Source organism: Mercurialis annua, linkage group LG3 (genome assembly GCF_937616625.2).
Source record: "Mercurialis annua linkage group LG3, ddMerAnnu1.2, whole genome shotgun sequence".
NCBI classification, from domain to species: domain Eukaryota; kingdom Viridiplantae; phylum Streptophyta; class Magnoliopsida; order Malpighiales; family Euphorbiaceae; genus Mercurialis; species Mercurialis annua.
In genome coordinates this window covers 70,715,617-70,729,726 of record NC_065572.1, presented here as the reverse complement: position 1 = coordinate 70,729,726, position 14,110 = coordinate 70,715,617, and the positions used below count along the sequence as shown (strand labels likewise).

The following is a 14,110-nucleotide window of genomic DNA, read 5'->3' as shown; positions in this document are numbered from 1 at the left end:
CACTGTGAATGAATTGATTCACAAATTTTTACTTAGATAGATGCATTAGATGTTAGTTTTTTTGTTTGGGTACATAGTATAGAAAGGTGACGAGTTTCAAGTGTAAGACGACATTCTAATATTATTTATATATGGATTAATCTCATCCGAGATGTATAGATTCTTTGTAGGAGTTGAAACTCTAACTTTAAGTTTTAAATGGTTAAATGAGTATATTTTAAACATGTAATCTCGTCGCAAAAAGCCTTACCAACTCGACTACGTTTTGATTATCATTACATGTTAGTCTTAATAGACAGTGAAAATACATACAGCAGTTAAATACATTGAAAATTCACATTTTACAAAACAACAGCCAAAAACTGCCTCTGAATTTTAGATTTTTGAACTCAAAATGCAAGCAAAACTTCAAATCTAACCTCTCCCTCCATTTCATTCAGGAACAGCTTCAACAAGCCTAGCGAAGTAAAACTGAGTAGTAGTCAGCCCTCGTTTTCTAATCTTCCACCCAACTTTCTTCAACGCTCTCTCCACATCACCCTCCGCATGTAAATACGCTCTCGTCGCCTTCGACGGCCCCGGAAACAACTCGCCGATCCTCTTCAACAAACTGTAGTAAAATGTCTTCGGCGCAAAACTTAAAATCAATCGATTCTCCGCTAATGAGGCGAGATGAGCAATCATTCCGTCCGCTTTACTCTGTGGATAATGTATCAGAACATCTAAGCACACGACGGTGTCGTATTTCCCGTTTAAACTCTCCAGATCATTAACTTCAAATTTTGGTAACACCGGCGCATTTTCAGTCGCTAATTGAAGCTGCTCTTTCGCCTGCACAAAAATTAATTAATTAAAATAAAGTAGATTAACGGTAATTTAAAATATATTATTTTCAAATCAAAATTTTAAAACACAAAATATAATAAACCTGAGATTGTAATTAATTGCTTAATTTAGCGGGAAAAAATTGATTGCGTACGTTTTTTTCAGCCTCGGCGACCATAGCAGCGGAGATATCGCTAGCGGAGACGACGGCGCCTTCTTTTGCTAGCGGAATTGAGAGGCTTCCGGTACCACAACCGGCGTCACAGACGGTTACTCCTTTGAGTGAGCCTTCGTCTTTCAGCATTTGTAGCACGTTTTCGACGGTTTTTGAGTGGCCTAACCTAATGTCACGTTGAACTCGATTAACTTCGTCTGTTTCACCGTAGATCTTCTTCCACCGTTGGAATCCAGTGTTGTTGAAGTACTCTCTGACTACCTCCTTGTCTCCGCCTCCGACTTCATCCGCTTGCAGCTTCCGCCGGCGCTCGGGGTCAGTGAGGGAGATTGCGGCAGCTAGAGCAGCAACGGAGCCTCCGCTGATGACGGCTAGGGTTGTCCCGTCGAGTGAGGAGAATTCGGCGGCGGATGCGACGGTGAACGGCGGAATGGCGGATACAGTAACTGTTCTAGTTGTTTTCAATTTGGGAGTTAAGAATCTGGAGATATTGGTGTTGGTGTGAAATGTAGTTGAACTTAAAAACGACGACGCATTCGCCATTTCAGCTGGCGAGGAGATTTCTGTCTGTGGAAGGAGACTGAAGAAATAGGTGGTTAGTATTGGTTTCGATATTTTCTTTAGGAAAAAGCTATCCGGATAGAATCTATCCGGATAGAGAGGCCTATTTTGGTATTTTGATTCAATATTTGAAGGTTATTTAAGTAATTTAAATTAAAAAGAAAAATAAAAAGACAATTGTAACCTTCGGTAAATAAATAATAGGTCTATCGTGATTTTTTTTGAAAAGTAGTTAGAGATATGGCCGGAATAGTTGGCTATTATCATGTTGGCGGAATTGTGATGTTTGATAAGTGTCATGTATATTAAATTCAAAAATGAACAAAGGATTATCCAATATTATAAAGGTGGTTTAATAGGTGATGGTAAACAAGAGTTATCAGTTATCACGATTATGAAACGATTATGAAATGATAAGGGACTATGGTTGTATCTAAACTTAAATAATAGTAATATTTAAACTTCAAATATAAGCTCTCATCGGAGTCTCTTAATTAACCAATTTTATGGTTAATTAATCTAAATTTAAAAAATATACTTCTTATAGGCTTAAAAAAGAATATTATCTTTAATTAATTAAAAAGCGAATAAAAATAATTGATATGTGTCATGTATATTCGATAGGCATATTTGAATTTAAACATCATAATTCCCCCATGCCCTTGGACAGTTCTAAACCAATTTCGGTTTAGGCCGATTTAAAAAATAAATAAAAATAGAAATTTATATAGAATCAAAAATAAAATAAAATTTCAATATAATTTTATATAAAAAATGATGTGACATCTCAATTCTGAACGAGAATAATAATAAAAAAATTTAGTTTAAAAAGTAATATTTTGAAAACCAAAAAATATGTGGTTATGAACTCATAAATAATCTAGTTCAACAGCGGTTGAACTATTGGTAAACTTCTTTTTTTAATTTGAACTTGATTTATGGTCTAACTACCAGCTAAATCTGTTTAGTCACTGGTTTTACCACTTGTCAATTCGAGTTGTTTAATTTAATATGATTAAACTTAATTAATGAATTTTTATTTTTTTCCAGATTAGTTAGACCGTATTTCTAATTAATTCTTGTTTCAACTAATTGAACTGACATGTGCGGTTCTTTAATAACTAGTTTAAAGTTTTATTTTTCTTTTGTTGTGTTTGACCAATTTGTATAAAGTAAAATAAAACCTATATTTTTTAAATCCGAGCAAATATTTTCTTTTATCAATTTTTACTAAACTAAATTGATTTTTGATTTAACTTTTTTTAGATGGAAGTTTAGTTCCATTTTAGCTCAATTTAATAAAGATTTGAGTATGTATTAGTCAGTTCGATTTGTTGGTCAAAATACCAATGTTTGGTTTTTGTAGCTAATAAATCAAACCAAATTAAAGATCAATACTAGCATATTATCTCCGAGAGACGGTAGAGTATTAAAATTTATATCATTATAAATTTGATATTAATTTTGTAATTATTTTCAATATTAAATATTTATAAACTTAATTTTATAACATTAATATTCTCTTCATTATAAACTTAATTTTATAATATTAATGTTGTCTTTGTAAAATTAAATGATGAAAACCGAAATACATAATGATATAATGAATTGAATCTCATTGGATCTACACCGTCAAGGAAAATCTGTGGAATCGCCTAAACAAGTCATAGCCGAGGTCGACCCTAATGGAGAATCGGAGGACTCGTCTAACTGGACCATCACCAAATCCTAAACGGATTCGCCCATATAAGAAAATTAGAGAGGATTCGCTCTAGAGCAACGGATGCCGAATCCGCATAGGATTCCGCAAATATGACAATATCGAATGTAACGCGTTTTACCAGAGATCCATGATGTCGGGTAAAGATCAAATATATCTATAGAGATTTTTCCTTGGATCTCGCGGAGTTTTCCTGATTAGGCTTTATCTCCTAATTCAACGCGTTAGATATGAAATTTGAAATCTACCGAATCTTACGGTATTCGGTTATTACTGCTATTAGGTGAATTTTTTAGGTTGCCTATGTAAGGCGAGTCTCTAAAAACTCAACCGCGACTTGTGTTGATAAGTCCACATATTCTCTTTGAGAGGCGGATTTGGTGCGTTATATTATTCTGCAAGTCGGTTTCATTACTAATATAAAAAAGGACCTTTCTAAAGTTATTTTAGTTTTTTCAATTTTTATGCAAATCCAATTTTTCTTATCTGTATGAGACGGAAATAATATACGTACAAAATGATATATAATATTTACCATTAAACATATAATATTTTAATATTTAAAATTTGAAGAATTAGTTCATTTGGGAATAAATATACATAATTTAGTAGGGGTAAAAAAGTCTTCTAATCTTCAAACTGTTTACTAAAATTAAAAGGTGGCTATAATTTAAGATGCCATAAAAAATAGGATGGCACATCAATTTTGGACCAACAGAGTAATTAAAATAATTTAATTTATATTTTTAATTGCTTAAGTTTAAATCAATATTAATTATCAATTTTAACTAAAACTAAATTAAAATTATATTATTATGAGATTTAGTGAGTTAACGACTTCAATTTAGTTTTTTGTATTTATCTAATTATTTAAACCATTGAATTTTATAAATTAATAATCAATATTCAAATTTTAATCAAAAATAAGTTCAACAACTATTAAATAATACGTATTATTTTTTTATTGATATTGGTTAAATTTTATCAATATAATTTTCAATTCATAAAAAAGTATTAATTTTCCTTATAGAAGTAAAAACTGTTTAAATAAGTAAAATAGTACTTATAATAAAAATTTAATCACTCAAAAGCCCTCCATCTTTAAACTTTTTTTAATTACATCCCGACGTTGAAAAACTCTCTCAAAACTCTCTCACCTTTAAATTCCATTTCAATTGCTCCCTGACGTAGGAAAATCCTCTCAAAATCCCCCACCTTTAGATTTTTTTTCAATTATACCCTAAATTGAAAATTTTTATAGTTTTAATTTTAAAAAGTTATTGGATAGAATTTTGGAAAGAATGATTTTTTACATTATTAATAATATTAGTATTTAATTAGAATATAAATTAAAAATGAAAAAAAAATTAAATTTTTTTTCATGTCAAAAGAGGTCAATTTAATACTATAGCGTACAATTGAAATGAAATTTAAAGGTGTGAGAGTTTTGAGAGATTAACCTATAATAAAACATGAGAATCTAAAATATGAATTAAAATTCAAAAACGACTCGAGAAAAGAGGCTGAATACCATTGTGGAGAGATTTGAAAAGCAATTTTAAGAAAAGTAAAAGCTTTTATTCATAGAAAGATTCATACACAAGTACGTATAAACTGTGGCAAAGTATTTATAGCATATGTTCACAATATCCAACCACTAATGGCATGTTTTCACCAAATAATCACTATGCCAGTAAGTCTAATAGAACACAAACCATAGCTCTTTTCATAAAGTAGTTATATAACAATTGAAAATTGGTTAGAGAAAAGATAAATGGTAAGTAAGTATTAATTACCAAAATAAATAGTAAAATAAATAATGTATCCATTTTTTACCAAAGGCTATAATAGTAAATATATTTTTAATTAAATAATTTAATTTAAAAAAATGGGTTTCTATCCGGATAGATTCTATCCGGATAGCATCACCCTTTTCTTTATTACTCTGTGGATATTGAAGGATAAGATTAGTTATCACTCTCTCGATTCTTGTGGGTCCCACTTTAATCAAGCTTTTAAACTTAATGCATTTTAATTTTATTCTTGATGATTGTGTAGAAATTGTTCAAGGTTAACGGTACCTTCTCTAATGGCGCGAAGAGATGGCTGATCGCGACGTTTAACCGGAACTTACTAGTGAACTACCGGAGTAAATTAGGGAAGAAAAGCTTAACCTTATTCAAGAGTCTTACTCTGAGTCAACATTTGACGACAAAACTTGGCCATATTTAAATTTCTGTGATATCAATTTTAAAAAGAGAACAATAAATTTAGCAGTATGTGTACAAAACATCTTATCTTTTATGTGCATTGTGATTATAATAATGTAAAGATTCCTAGCCAGCTGCTTGGCTTAACTCTATATCTGCTACTATTATCTTGTTTTGAAAGTGCTATTTTTGTTTTACCTGCTAAATATTCCAGCTATTGTTTACTAAAACAATAAGCACACGGACAGGAAAGGAATTTATATATTCCTACTTGATTCCGTTTTCATTGTATTTAAAGGTTTTGATTTTGATAAGCAACAAATTACGGAATGGCGATTCAAGCGTGTTTCTTGATTATAGTAGCAAGCATTTTATGCTTGAGTGTGGAATCCAAGTATATGGTATATAATACCACAGCAGGCATTGTTTCTGGGAAGATTAATGTTCACTTGGTGCCTCACACACATGATGATGTTGGGTGGTTAAAGACTATTGATCAGTACTATGTTGGATCTAACAATTCGATTCAGGTTTTTCTTTTCGTTTGGAGTACGAGTTTGATTTTTATGGCAACTCAATTTGTTTAGGTTTTGAGTTTATTTGGTGATGTTTTGCAGGGAGCATGTGTACAAAATGTGCTGGATTCCTTAGTGCCAGCATTGCTTGCAGACAAGAATCGCAAGTTCATATATGTTGAACAGGTTTTTGTTATCTTATATGAACTCACATCTTAGGGCGTTGAATGAAAATTAGCTTTGTTTCTACATATATATACATTTTTTTTTGAGTGTTTATCCCATGCAACCGTTGCGCCACGTCATTTTTACATCAAGCCAATGAGCATTTGCGATAGGGAATCTTTTAATTATTACTTATTTTTTTTATCATTCAATTTTCCACATGGCTAACGCATAATTGGTTTGTTGCACGAATGACATGGCGCAACGGTTGTGTGCAATAATTTTTCTTTTTTTTTATCTGTTTCTTCCAAAGTAACAGTTAAGCTGTTTCACTAACAAGCTTTTAGTTTTTGCTCGCAAATCTCAGGCATTTTTCCAACGGTGGTGGAATGAGCAGAGCAACAAGATCAAAAGAATAGTGAAAAGGCTTGTTAGATCGGGCCAACTTGAGTTAATGTATTGCACCACCTCTTATTCTCTTTTAACTTTTTCTTTCTGCAACTCAATTAAATGCAGGAAATAGCTCGCATAATATTCAATATGTCACCCACTTACTTAAGCAAACATAATTGAAATGGCATGTTGATTAATGAAAATTGAAACTGGGATTAATCTATTTTCTTATGCTTGGTGTCGAACATATGAAATCCCTTTGATAGTAATTTAAGCTGTAGATTCTAAAATTTCAATTTGCAGAAATGGGGGGATGTGCATGCATGATGAGGCAACTGTGCACTACATAGACATGATCGATCAAACAACTTTAGGGCACAAGTTTATAAAAGAAGAGTTTAATTTGACTCCAAGAATTGGTTGGCAGATTGATCCATTTGGACATTCTGCAGTTCAGGCTTACCTGCTGGGGGCAGAGGTATGGTCTATTCATTATGGGGTCAATTTGGCCGATAGTTAACTAGCATATATTTGGTATTTTTTCAAAGCTGATAATGCTGGGATGAGATAGTAGATCATACAATTTGGGAAGATAATTCATTAATATAAGCCTGCCCATTGATTCTTAGGCATCTCATGATTATACATTATCTATTGCTGGCGCAGGTTGGATTCGACTCTTTCTTTTTTGGTCGAATTGACTATCAAGACAGGTCTAAAAGGAAGGATGAGAAGAACCTTGAGGTTGTCTGGCGTGGCTCTAAAAGTCTAGGCTCCTCTGCACAGGTGAGTGTTGATAAGTATTTTATACTTGTTTCTACTGCAATCAAGCCAGTTTAGATGCTAATTTATATTGAAGGAAAAGGCCAGATGGTGTTTTTCTTTATTAATGATTAGATTGAATCAAAATTCACTACATGTTCTAATTCTAGTTCTTCATTACAATAATGAGTATTCTCAAGTCAAGTTTATTGCTTTAGATATTTGCAGGTGCATTTCCTAAGAATTATGAACCTCCAAGTGATAACTTCTACTTTGAAGTTGATGATGCATCTCCTGTTGTCCAGGTAAATAAGTGGCTGCCAAGCATTGCTGGTATTTAATTAATGCATATTACTCACTATGTTAAATGTGTTCCTGTTGACTTGAAGGATGACATCAATTTGTTTGATTACAATGTCCCTGATCGCGTGGATGATTTTGTATCTGCCGCAATTTCTCAAGTAAGGCTGTTATGTTAACTTCTAATTTAATCTTCCATTTTCAGTTCTATTCTATAAATGTTATTTTTATGCCAGGAAGAGATGTTTTAAAATGTCGCTAGCATTTGAGACATATTCAAAGAAAAGAGTTCCTGTCTGTCAATGCATATTACAGCTACTTGTTATCTTCTATTTTCCAGGCTAACATAACTCGGACAAATCATGTTATGTGGACTATGGGGACAGATTTCAAATACCAGTACGCTCACTCGTGGTTTAAGCAGATGGACAAGTTTATACATTACGTGAATCAAGTTAGTTTTCACTTGGATTATACTTTTATGCATTGAACAGCTTAAGAGGTGGCAAATATTCAGATGTTGCATTTGATTGTAGGAGTGATTTAATTATGGTAGTACTTCAAATAGAAAAAGCGCATGATCATGTGCATTTTTAGGAGTTGTTAATGAAACATCGTGATGATTGGTAAGCTTTGTGACAGCAAGCTATTCATTGCGCTTCATTATGATTTCAGCGAAAAAATTTCAAGTTTCTCGAGATCTCTTGCTTTTATTCAGATGAATCTTTAGGTTTGTATACTTTCTTCAAGTTTCAATGTTAATAGAGAGCATTGATAATTTGCAGGATGGGCGTGTGAACGCCTTCTACTCAACACCATCAATATATACTGATGCAAAACATGCATCAAAAGAGTCATGGCGACTCAAGACTGATGACTATTTCCCGTAAGTGCTGAAAACTAGAAAGTCAATTTTTCAATTTTATCAGTTTGCCACTTCTATTTCTTCTTGAAAGTCTTACTATTTGACAATTGAAATTCCAGATATGCAGATGATGTAAATGCTTACTGGACTGGATACTTTACGAGTAGGCCTTCCTTGAAAGGCTATGTTAGAGCAATGAGTGGCTACTATGTGGTAGGACTTGTGTGACTAGATCATTTCGTAATTTTGAAAAAATGATGCTCATGTGCACCTCAACATAAACAGGCAGCAAGACAACTGGAGTTTCTTAAAGGAATGAGTAGGGCAGGACCAAATACAGATTCTCTTGCTAATGCATTAGCAATTGCCCAACATCATGATGCAGTTGCTGGCACCGCTAAGCAGCATGTGGCTAATGATTATGCAAAACGGCTGTCAATAGGATACAAGGAGGTTCAACTTTGATCTTCCCAGTATTCTCTTGGTAAGATTTTATCATATATACTTTAGCTTGTTTGCTTGAATTTGTTTATGTTTCTTGCAGGCTGAGAAGGTAGTCAAAGAATCACTGACCTGCATAGCAGAGGCAAAACTAGAAAATGGTTGCATAAACACAACAGTTGACAAATTGCAACAGGCAAATACTTTACCAACTAAACCTTCATATTCCGTGAAATGCAATTTTATTTTGAAAGAAGAACAAATATAGTCTGTCGTTCAAACTTCAAACTGATTTTCATGTTCAATCCAAGAGACTTAATATCTCATTTTGTGGAATCTTCTCTTCTTTCATCCTTCCATTTCACTGTTTTTCAGTGTCCCTTGCTGAATATAAGCTATTGTCCTGCATCAGAAGTTGATTTGTCAAATGGAAAAAGCTTGGTAAGGAGATTATACATGTTCTTTTTCCTCACATCTTTTGGAGTACATCATCCTTGATGGTTCATTCTCTTCTGTATGTAGGTGGTGGTTGTCTACAATTCGTTGGGATGGAAAAGAGAGAACATTATAAGAATTCCTGTGAGTTCTTCTGATTTGATCGATTTAATGATCTCTAGCTAGTAAATAACAATTTGAAAATGCCATGTAAGCATCTTACTTTCAGTTCTCCTTTGTCTCAGTTTTTTCGTAAACAAAAACATAGTCACAAATTAAATGAATGCACAATGCACACATGTATGTATGTGCATGTATATTGTATACATGTCTAAACGTGTTTGTTTATGGAGCTGCATTTTCTTTCCAAGATTGGTATATACTCGCCAGTTCCTCCGTGTGTTTATAAATATTAGTTAACCTACCCGACTTGATACAGGTTATTAATGACAAAGTTATTGTCAAGGATTCTGAAGGAAATGCAATTGAATCACAGCTTTTGCCTCTTTTAAATGCCTCTGTAAGCATAAGAAACTACCATTCAGTGGCATATTTGGGTAATTCTCCAAATCTGACGCCCAACTACTGGCTAGCATTTTCAGCATCAGCACCACCTCTTGGTTTCAGCACGTACATAATCTCTGGTGTCACCCCAACTGCCAAACGGACAGGTAAACTAAGCAATAGCAGCGTTGGGCAACTTTTAAGCCAATTTTTGTGCGTATTCATTTGTCTTTACTTTATGCATACAGCTGCTATTTCTGAGGTGCAAACAGCACACAGGACAGGAGCTACTCAACATGATACAATTGAAATAGGGCCAGGCAACTTGAAACTAATATATTCTGGGAAAGAAGGAAAACTGACTCAGTATATAAACAGCAGAACCTCGGTATATAAAACTAGCACAATTATTATGTACATTACTGCATAGCAGATTCTCTTGGACAATTTACTCTACTGCCAAGGAACACTGTATGTTTTTGTAATTAAGTTATGTTTTATTCGACAAAAAGGTTAAAAGATCTTTGGAACAATCATACAGCTATTACGCCGGATATGAAGGAACTGACAAGGATCCTCAGGTATTGTGCTGCTTGTACATTATTGCTGCGTGATTTCATGTTGTCATCTATTGGCTTAACTTACTTTGTTCAAGGCTTCTGGAGCATACATCTTCCGCCCGAACGGTACATATCCCATCAACACCACAAATGGACAGGTACACAAGTCCTCTCCGAAATGCTCGACAAAAGATTCAACTCGCTCATATTTTCTGCAAAACAAGAAACTGAAGGAGTTGGTTAATTTCAGGTTGCTTTCACAGTTTTGCGGGGACCCTTATTGGATGAAATACATCACCGGATTAACCCATGGATATACCAGGTATGCTATCTTGTAGCATGAGAAGGAAATGCGTCCTAAACTTGTAGTGTCATGTTTACACTACACGACCTCAACTTCCCGACTGCATATGATACAGTTTTGGTGGCAGAAGCTCGCCTTTAAAATTTCTCCTAGGATAATGATAACTTTTGAGAAATTCTAATGCTGACAATATGTATAACTATTCTGTAAAATGAACAGATAACCAGAGTTTACAGGGGGAAAGAGCATGCTGAAGTTGAGTTCATTGTAAGTTGTTAAATTTGTTTCACCATGAATAGTGTATTTGGGAATCCACTGAATGAGAGAAGTGTTCTTACCAACTAGATTCTCCATTTCAGGTTGGGCCGATACCAATTGATGATGGAATTGGCAAAGAGGTTGTAACTAAGATTACAACAACTCTCAACAACAACAAAACATTCTATACAGATTCAAGTGGGCGTGATTTCCTAGAAAGGGTACTTCATTGTCCGGAACATTTTTGCATATAACTGTGTGGTTGCAATAATGCCTCAAATAGAAATCATTCCTGTGCAGATTCGAGACTATAGGAAAGACTGGGACCTCCAAGTGAATCAACCTATTGCAGGAAATTATTATCCTGTAAGTTCTCTTTTCATTGCAGTAGGTGTAATAGTGGATATTAAACTGCCTGAGTCATTGAGTTATTCCAGTATTACAAAAAGGGTACTAAATTTCAAATCGTTAAAAAATAGTCACTAAGTTATCGAATTATTTCTCAAAGACGTCACCGTTTTAAAAGAAGGTCATTAAGTTTATCGCAAATTTCAAAACGGGTACTGAGTTATACCATTTTGTTCAAAATTATTACTGAATTATACACCTTTTGTTAATTATGTCATGCCACGTAGGATAAAACACAAAAAGTTTGGTGCGTTTTGCCTGGAGTGACATCTCGTGAAATAATTTGATAACTTAGTGACCATTTTTTAACGATTTGAAACTTAGTACCCTTTCGGTAACATTGGAATAACTCAGTGACGTAGGTTGTTTAATATCCGTGTAATAGTTTACTGCTAATTTTGCTTATGAAAAATACATATGATCTTATTTACATGGTGTTAAATGTCTTGAATGGACCGACTTTCAAAATGTTCAATTATTTAATATTAATTCGACTTTCGTCACTTCAAGAAAAGCAAGAAAGTTAATCTTCTCCCAATGATCGATTGTTCAAAAACATCAATTTGAAATTACAAACACGCGTGCATGCCGATTGTGTGTGCTCGTTAAGTGATCTATGTAGATGCCAAATTACAAAGTATTTTCATTCTCCATTCAGATTAACCTTGGAATTTTTATGAAAGACAAAACTTCAGAGTTCTCTATTTTAGTAGACCGATCTATTGGAGGATCAAGTACTGTGGATGGGCAATTGGAACTGATGCTCCACAGGTTTATTCTTTCTTTTATAGTGGTTGCACTTTCCTATTTGTTTCCATATATTCCTTTACTGTTTATATTTACTTAAACAATATTCCGGCAGTATTTAACTGTGTGGTTTTTTTCTTCCCTCCAGGAGATTAGTTAAAGATGATTCTAGAGGAGTGGGAGAGGCGCTGAATGAGACAGTGTGTGTTCAGGATAAATGCACAGGATTGACTGTAAGCCCAGATCAAACCTCTATATTTGTAAGATTTCACACGATGATATACTGTTTTGATACATATCTAACTTGATGAAGTACATTGACAGATTGTAGGGAAGTACTACTTAAGAATAGATCCCTTAAGTGAGGGTGCTAAATGGCGTCGAACATATGGTCAAGAGATATATTCTCCCTTCCTCTTAGCCTTTGCAGAGCAGGTTGAAAAAAGACATTGAAGCATTCTTGTCACTGTGGTCTATATCTGTAACTTATATATGAACATCTTCATTTGCAGGAGGGCGACAGTTGGACAAATTCTCATGTAACAACCTTTTCTGCCATGGATCATTCCTATGTTTTACCAGATAATGTTGCACTATTGACCCTCCAGGTGTATATCTCTCTTGCTCGATTATATAATCTGAGAAAGTTTTACATTCACCAGATGTATTATACCCACCTGTTATATGAGTGTATATTGAGTGTTTTACACTTGGCCATAAAAATTTAACGCACGTCTCCCTGCTTAAACTATGCATTAAATCCCATCATTGGGTGTAATAGACCAGATGTAGGCAATAATTTCCCATTTAATCTACTGTTGTTACATGGAAAAGAGGGAGAAACTTTTAAGGCAGTTGCAACAGTTTGATAAATGAATTAACAACAATATCTTGGTCTTTCGCGAATATTATCTCTCTATGCATTAGTAGATTATTTTGAAGTTGGAATCTTACTTTCTTGTAATTCTGCAGGAACTGGACACTGCAAAAGTTCTAATTAGGTTCGCACACTTATACGAGGTAAGCTGTTCCTCTTCACATTCACTATCTATAGTATACTGTTTTCTTGCTTTCCTAAGTTGTCCTATATTCTGAAACTTCGTTTCTTTCAATGCTGTTTAATTTCAAGATTGGAGAGGATGAGGAATTGTCAGTCATGGCAAGTGTAGAGTTGAAAAAGGTGTTTCCAAACAAGAAGGTAGAGAGAAACAATTAATATACTACTATATGTTTGCTAATAGCTAAGAAAAATGCTCAAGGCTTTTAATGTAATATTCTAATGTCATATGCAGATAAGTAAAGTGACAGAGACAAGTTTATCTGCCAACCAAGAAAGAGCAGAAATGGAGAAGAAGAGGCTAGTTTGGAGTGTACAAGGCTCTTCTGGGGACGAAACCAAGGCAGTGAGAGGACGAGGTGTAGATACAGAAAAACTAGTAGTTGAACTTGCTCCAATGGAAATCCGCACTTTCCTTCTAGACTTTTGATTGAAAATGATGAATCAAAAGAAGCTGTTTATATAGCAAGAGCTCTAGTAAATTGGCTGATACTGATAGGATATTTTAATGTCCGTAACTGTAAGTAAGGCAGATACAGATCAATAAAATTTCAGCTGCTTTCATCCTTCATTTTTATTTTAGTTTTCACTTAATATGATGTATACCAAGTAAGTGACTGGTTTTATATACTATAACTTTTGGAAAAAGAGTCATTTATGCCCTTAAGATTTGCCTCTGGGATCAAGCAAGCACTCAACGTCCGAAAAGTTTCAAATAATGCCCTTAATGCCTTAAAAAGTGAATAATCAGGCCCCCATTTTAACTTATGAATGAGATGTTGGGGACTGGTTGGTTGTTCATTTTTTAAGACGTTTGGGGCATATTTGAACCTTTTCAGATGTTGAGGGCTTATTTAATTTTGGAGTCAAATCTTAGGAGCATAAATGACCCTTCTTCCATAATT

General features: G+C 33.9%; 2 protein-coding genes across 2 annotated transcripts; one reads left to right on the top strand and one right to left on the bottom strand.

Moving 5' to 3' along the window:
• Positions 1-246: 246 nt before the first annotated feature.
• LOC126671916 (magnesium protoporphyrin IX methyltransferase, chloroplastic) lies at positions 247-1,615 on the bottom strand. Its single transcript, XM_050365740.2, has 2 exons — positions 980-1,615; positions 247-831 (listed from the first exon to the last, which is right to left on the bottom strand). The coding sequence occupies exons 1-2, from the start codon at positions 1,541-1,543 to the stop codon at positions 433-435; spliced, it is 963 nt and encodes a 320-aa protein (XP_050221697.1). The 5' UTR covers positions 1,544-1,615; the 3' UTR covers positions 247-432.
• Positions 1,616-5,278: 3,663 nt separating this feature from the next.
• On the top strand, positions 5,279-13,776 carry LOC126671915 (probable alpha-mannosidase At5g13980). Its single transcript, XM_050365739.2, has 29 exons — positions 5,279-6,021; positions 6,109-6,192; positions 6,539-6,627; positions 6,868-7,042; positions 7,231-7,350; positions 7,545-7,631; positions 7,716-7,787; positions 7,967-8,080; positions 8,412-8,512; positions 8,611-8,704; positions 8,777-8,944; positions 9,036-9,128; positions 9,308-9,373; positions 9,455-9,511; positions 9,807-10,038; positions 10,120-10,259; positions 10,384-10,452; positions 10,527-10,589; positions 10,682-10,753; positions 10,955-11,002; positions 11,095-11,214; positions 11,294-11,359; positions 12,060-12,172; positions 12,297-12,381; positions 12,473-12,583; positions 12,661-12,756; positions 13,121-13,168; positions 13,278-13,346; positions 13,441-13,776. The coding sequence occupies exons 1-29, from the start codon at positions 5,821-5,823 to the stop codon at positions 13,633-13,635; spliced, it is 3,048 nt and encodes a 1,015-aa protein (XP_050221696.1). The 5' UTR covers positions 5,279-5,820; the 3' UTR covers positions 13,636-13,776.
• The last annotated feature ends 334 nt before the right edge of the window (positions 13,777-14,110 follow it).

Coding starts and splice junctions, on each gene's coding strand:
- LOC126671916 (XM_050365740.2), bottom strand. CDS start 1,543: ATGGCGAATGCGTCGTCGTTTTTAAGTTCAACTACATTTCACACCAAC. Junction 832..979: donor TCGCCGAGGCTGAAAAAAAC/GTACGCAATCAA, acceptor ATTTTTGTGCAG/GCGAAAGAGCAGCTTCAATT.
- LOC126671915 (XM_050365739.2), top strand. CDS start 5,821: ATGGCGATTCAAGCGTGTTTCTTGATTATAGTAGCAAGCATTTTATGC. Junction 11,003..11,094: donor ATGCTGAAGTTGAGTTCATT/GTAAGTTGTTAA, acceptor TCTCCATTTCAG/GTTGGGCCGATACCAATTGA. Junction 13,169..13,277: donor GGTTCGCACACTTATACGAG/GTAAGCTGTTCC, acceptor TTTAATTTCAAG/ATTGGAGAGGATGAGGAATT.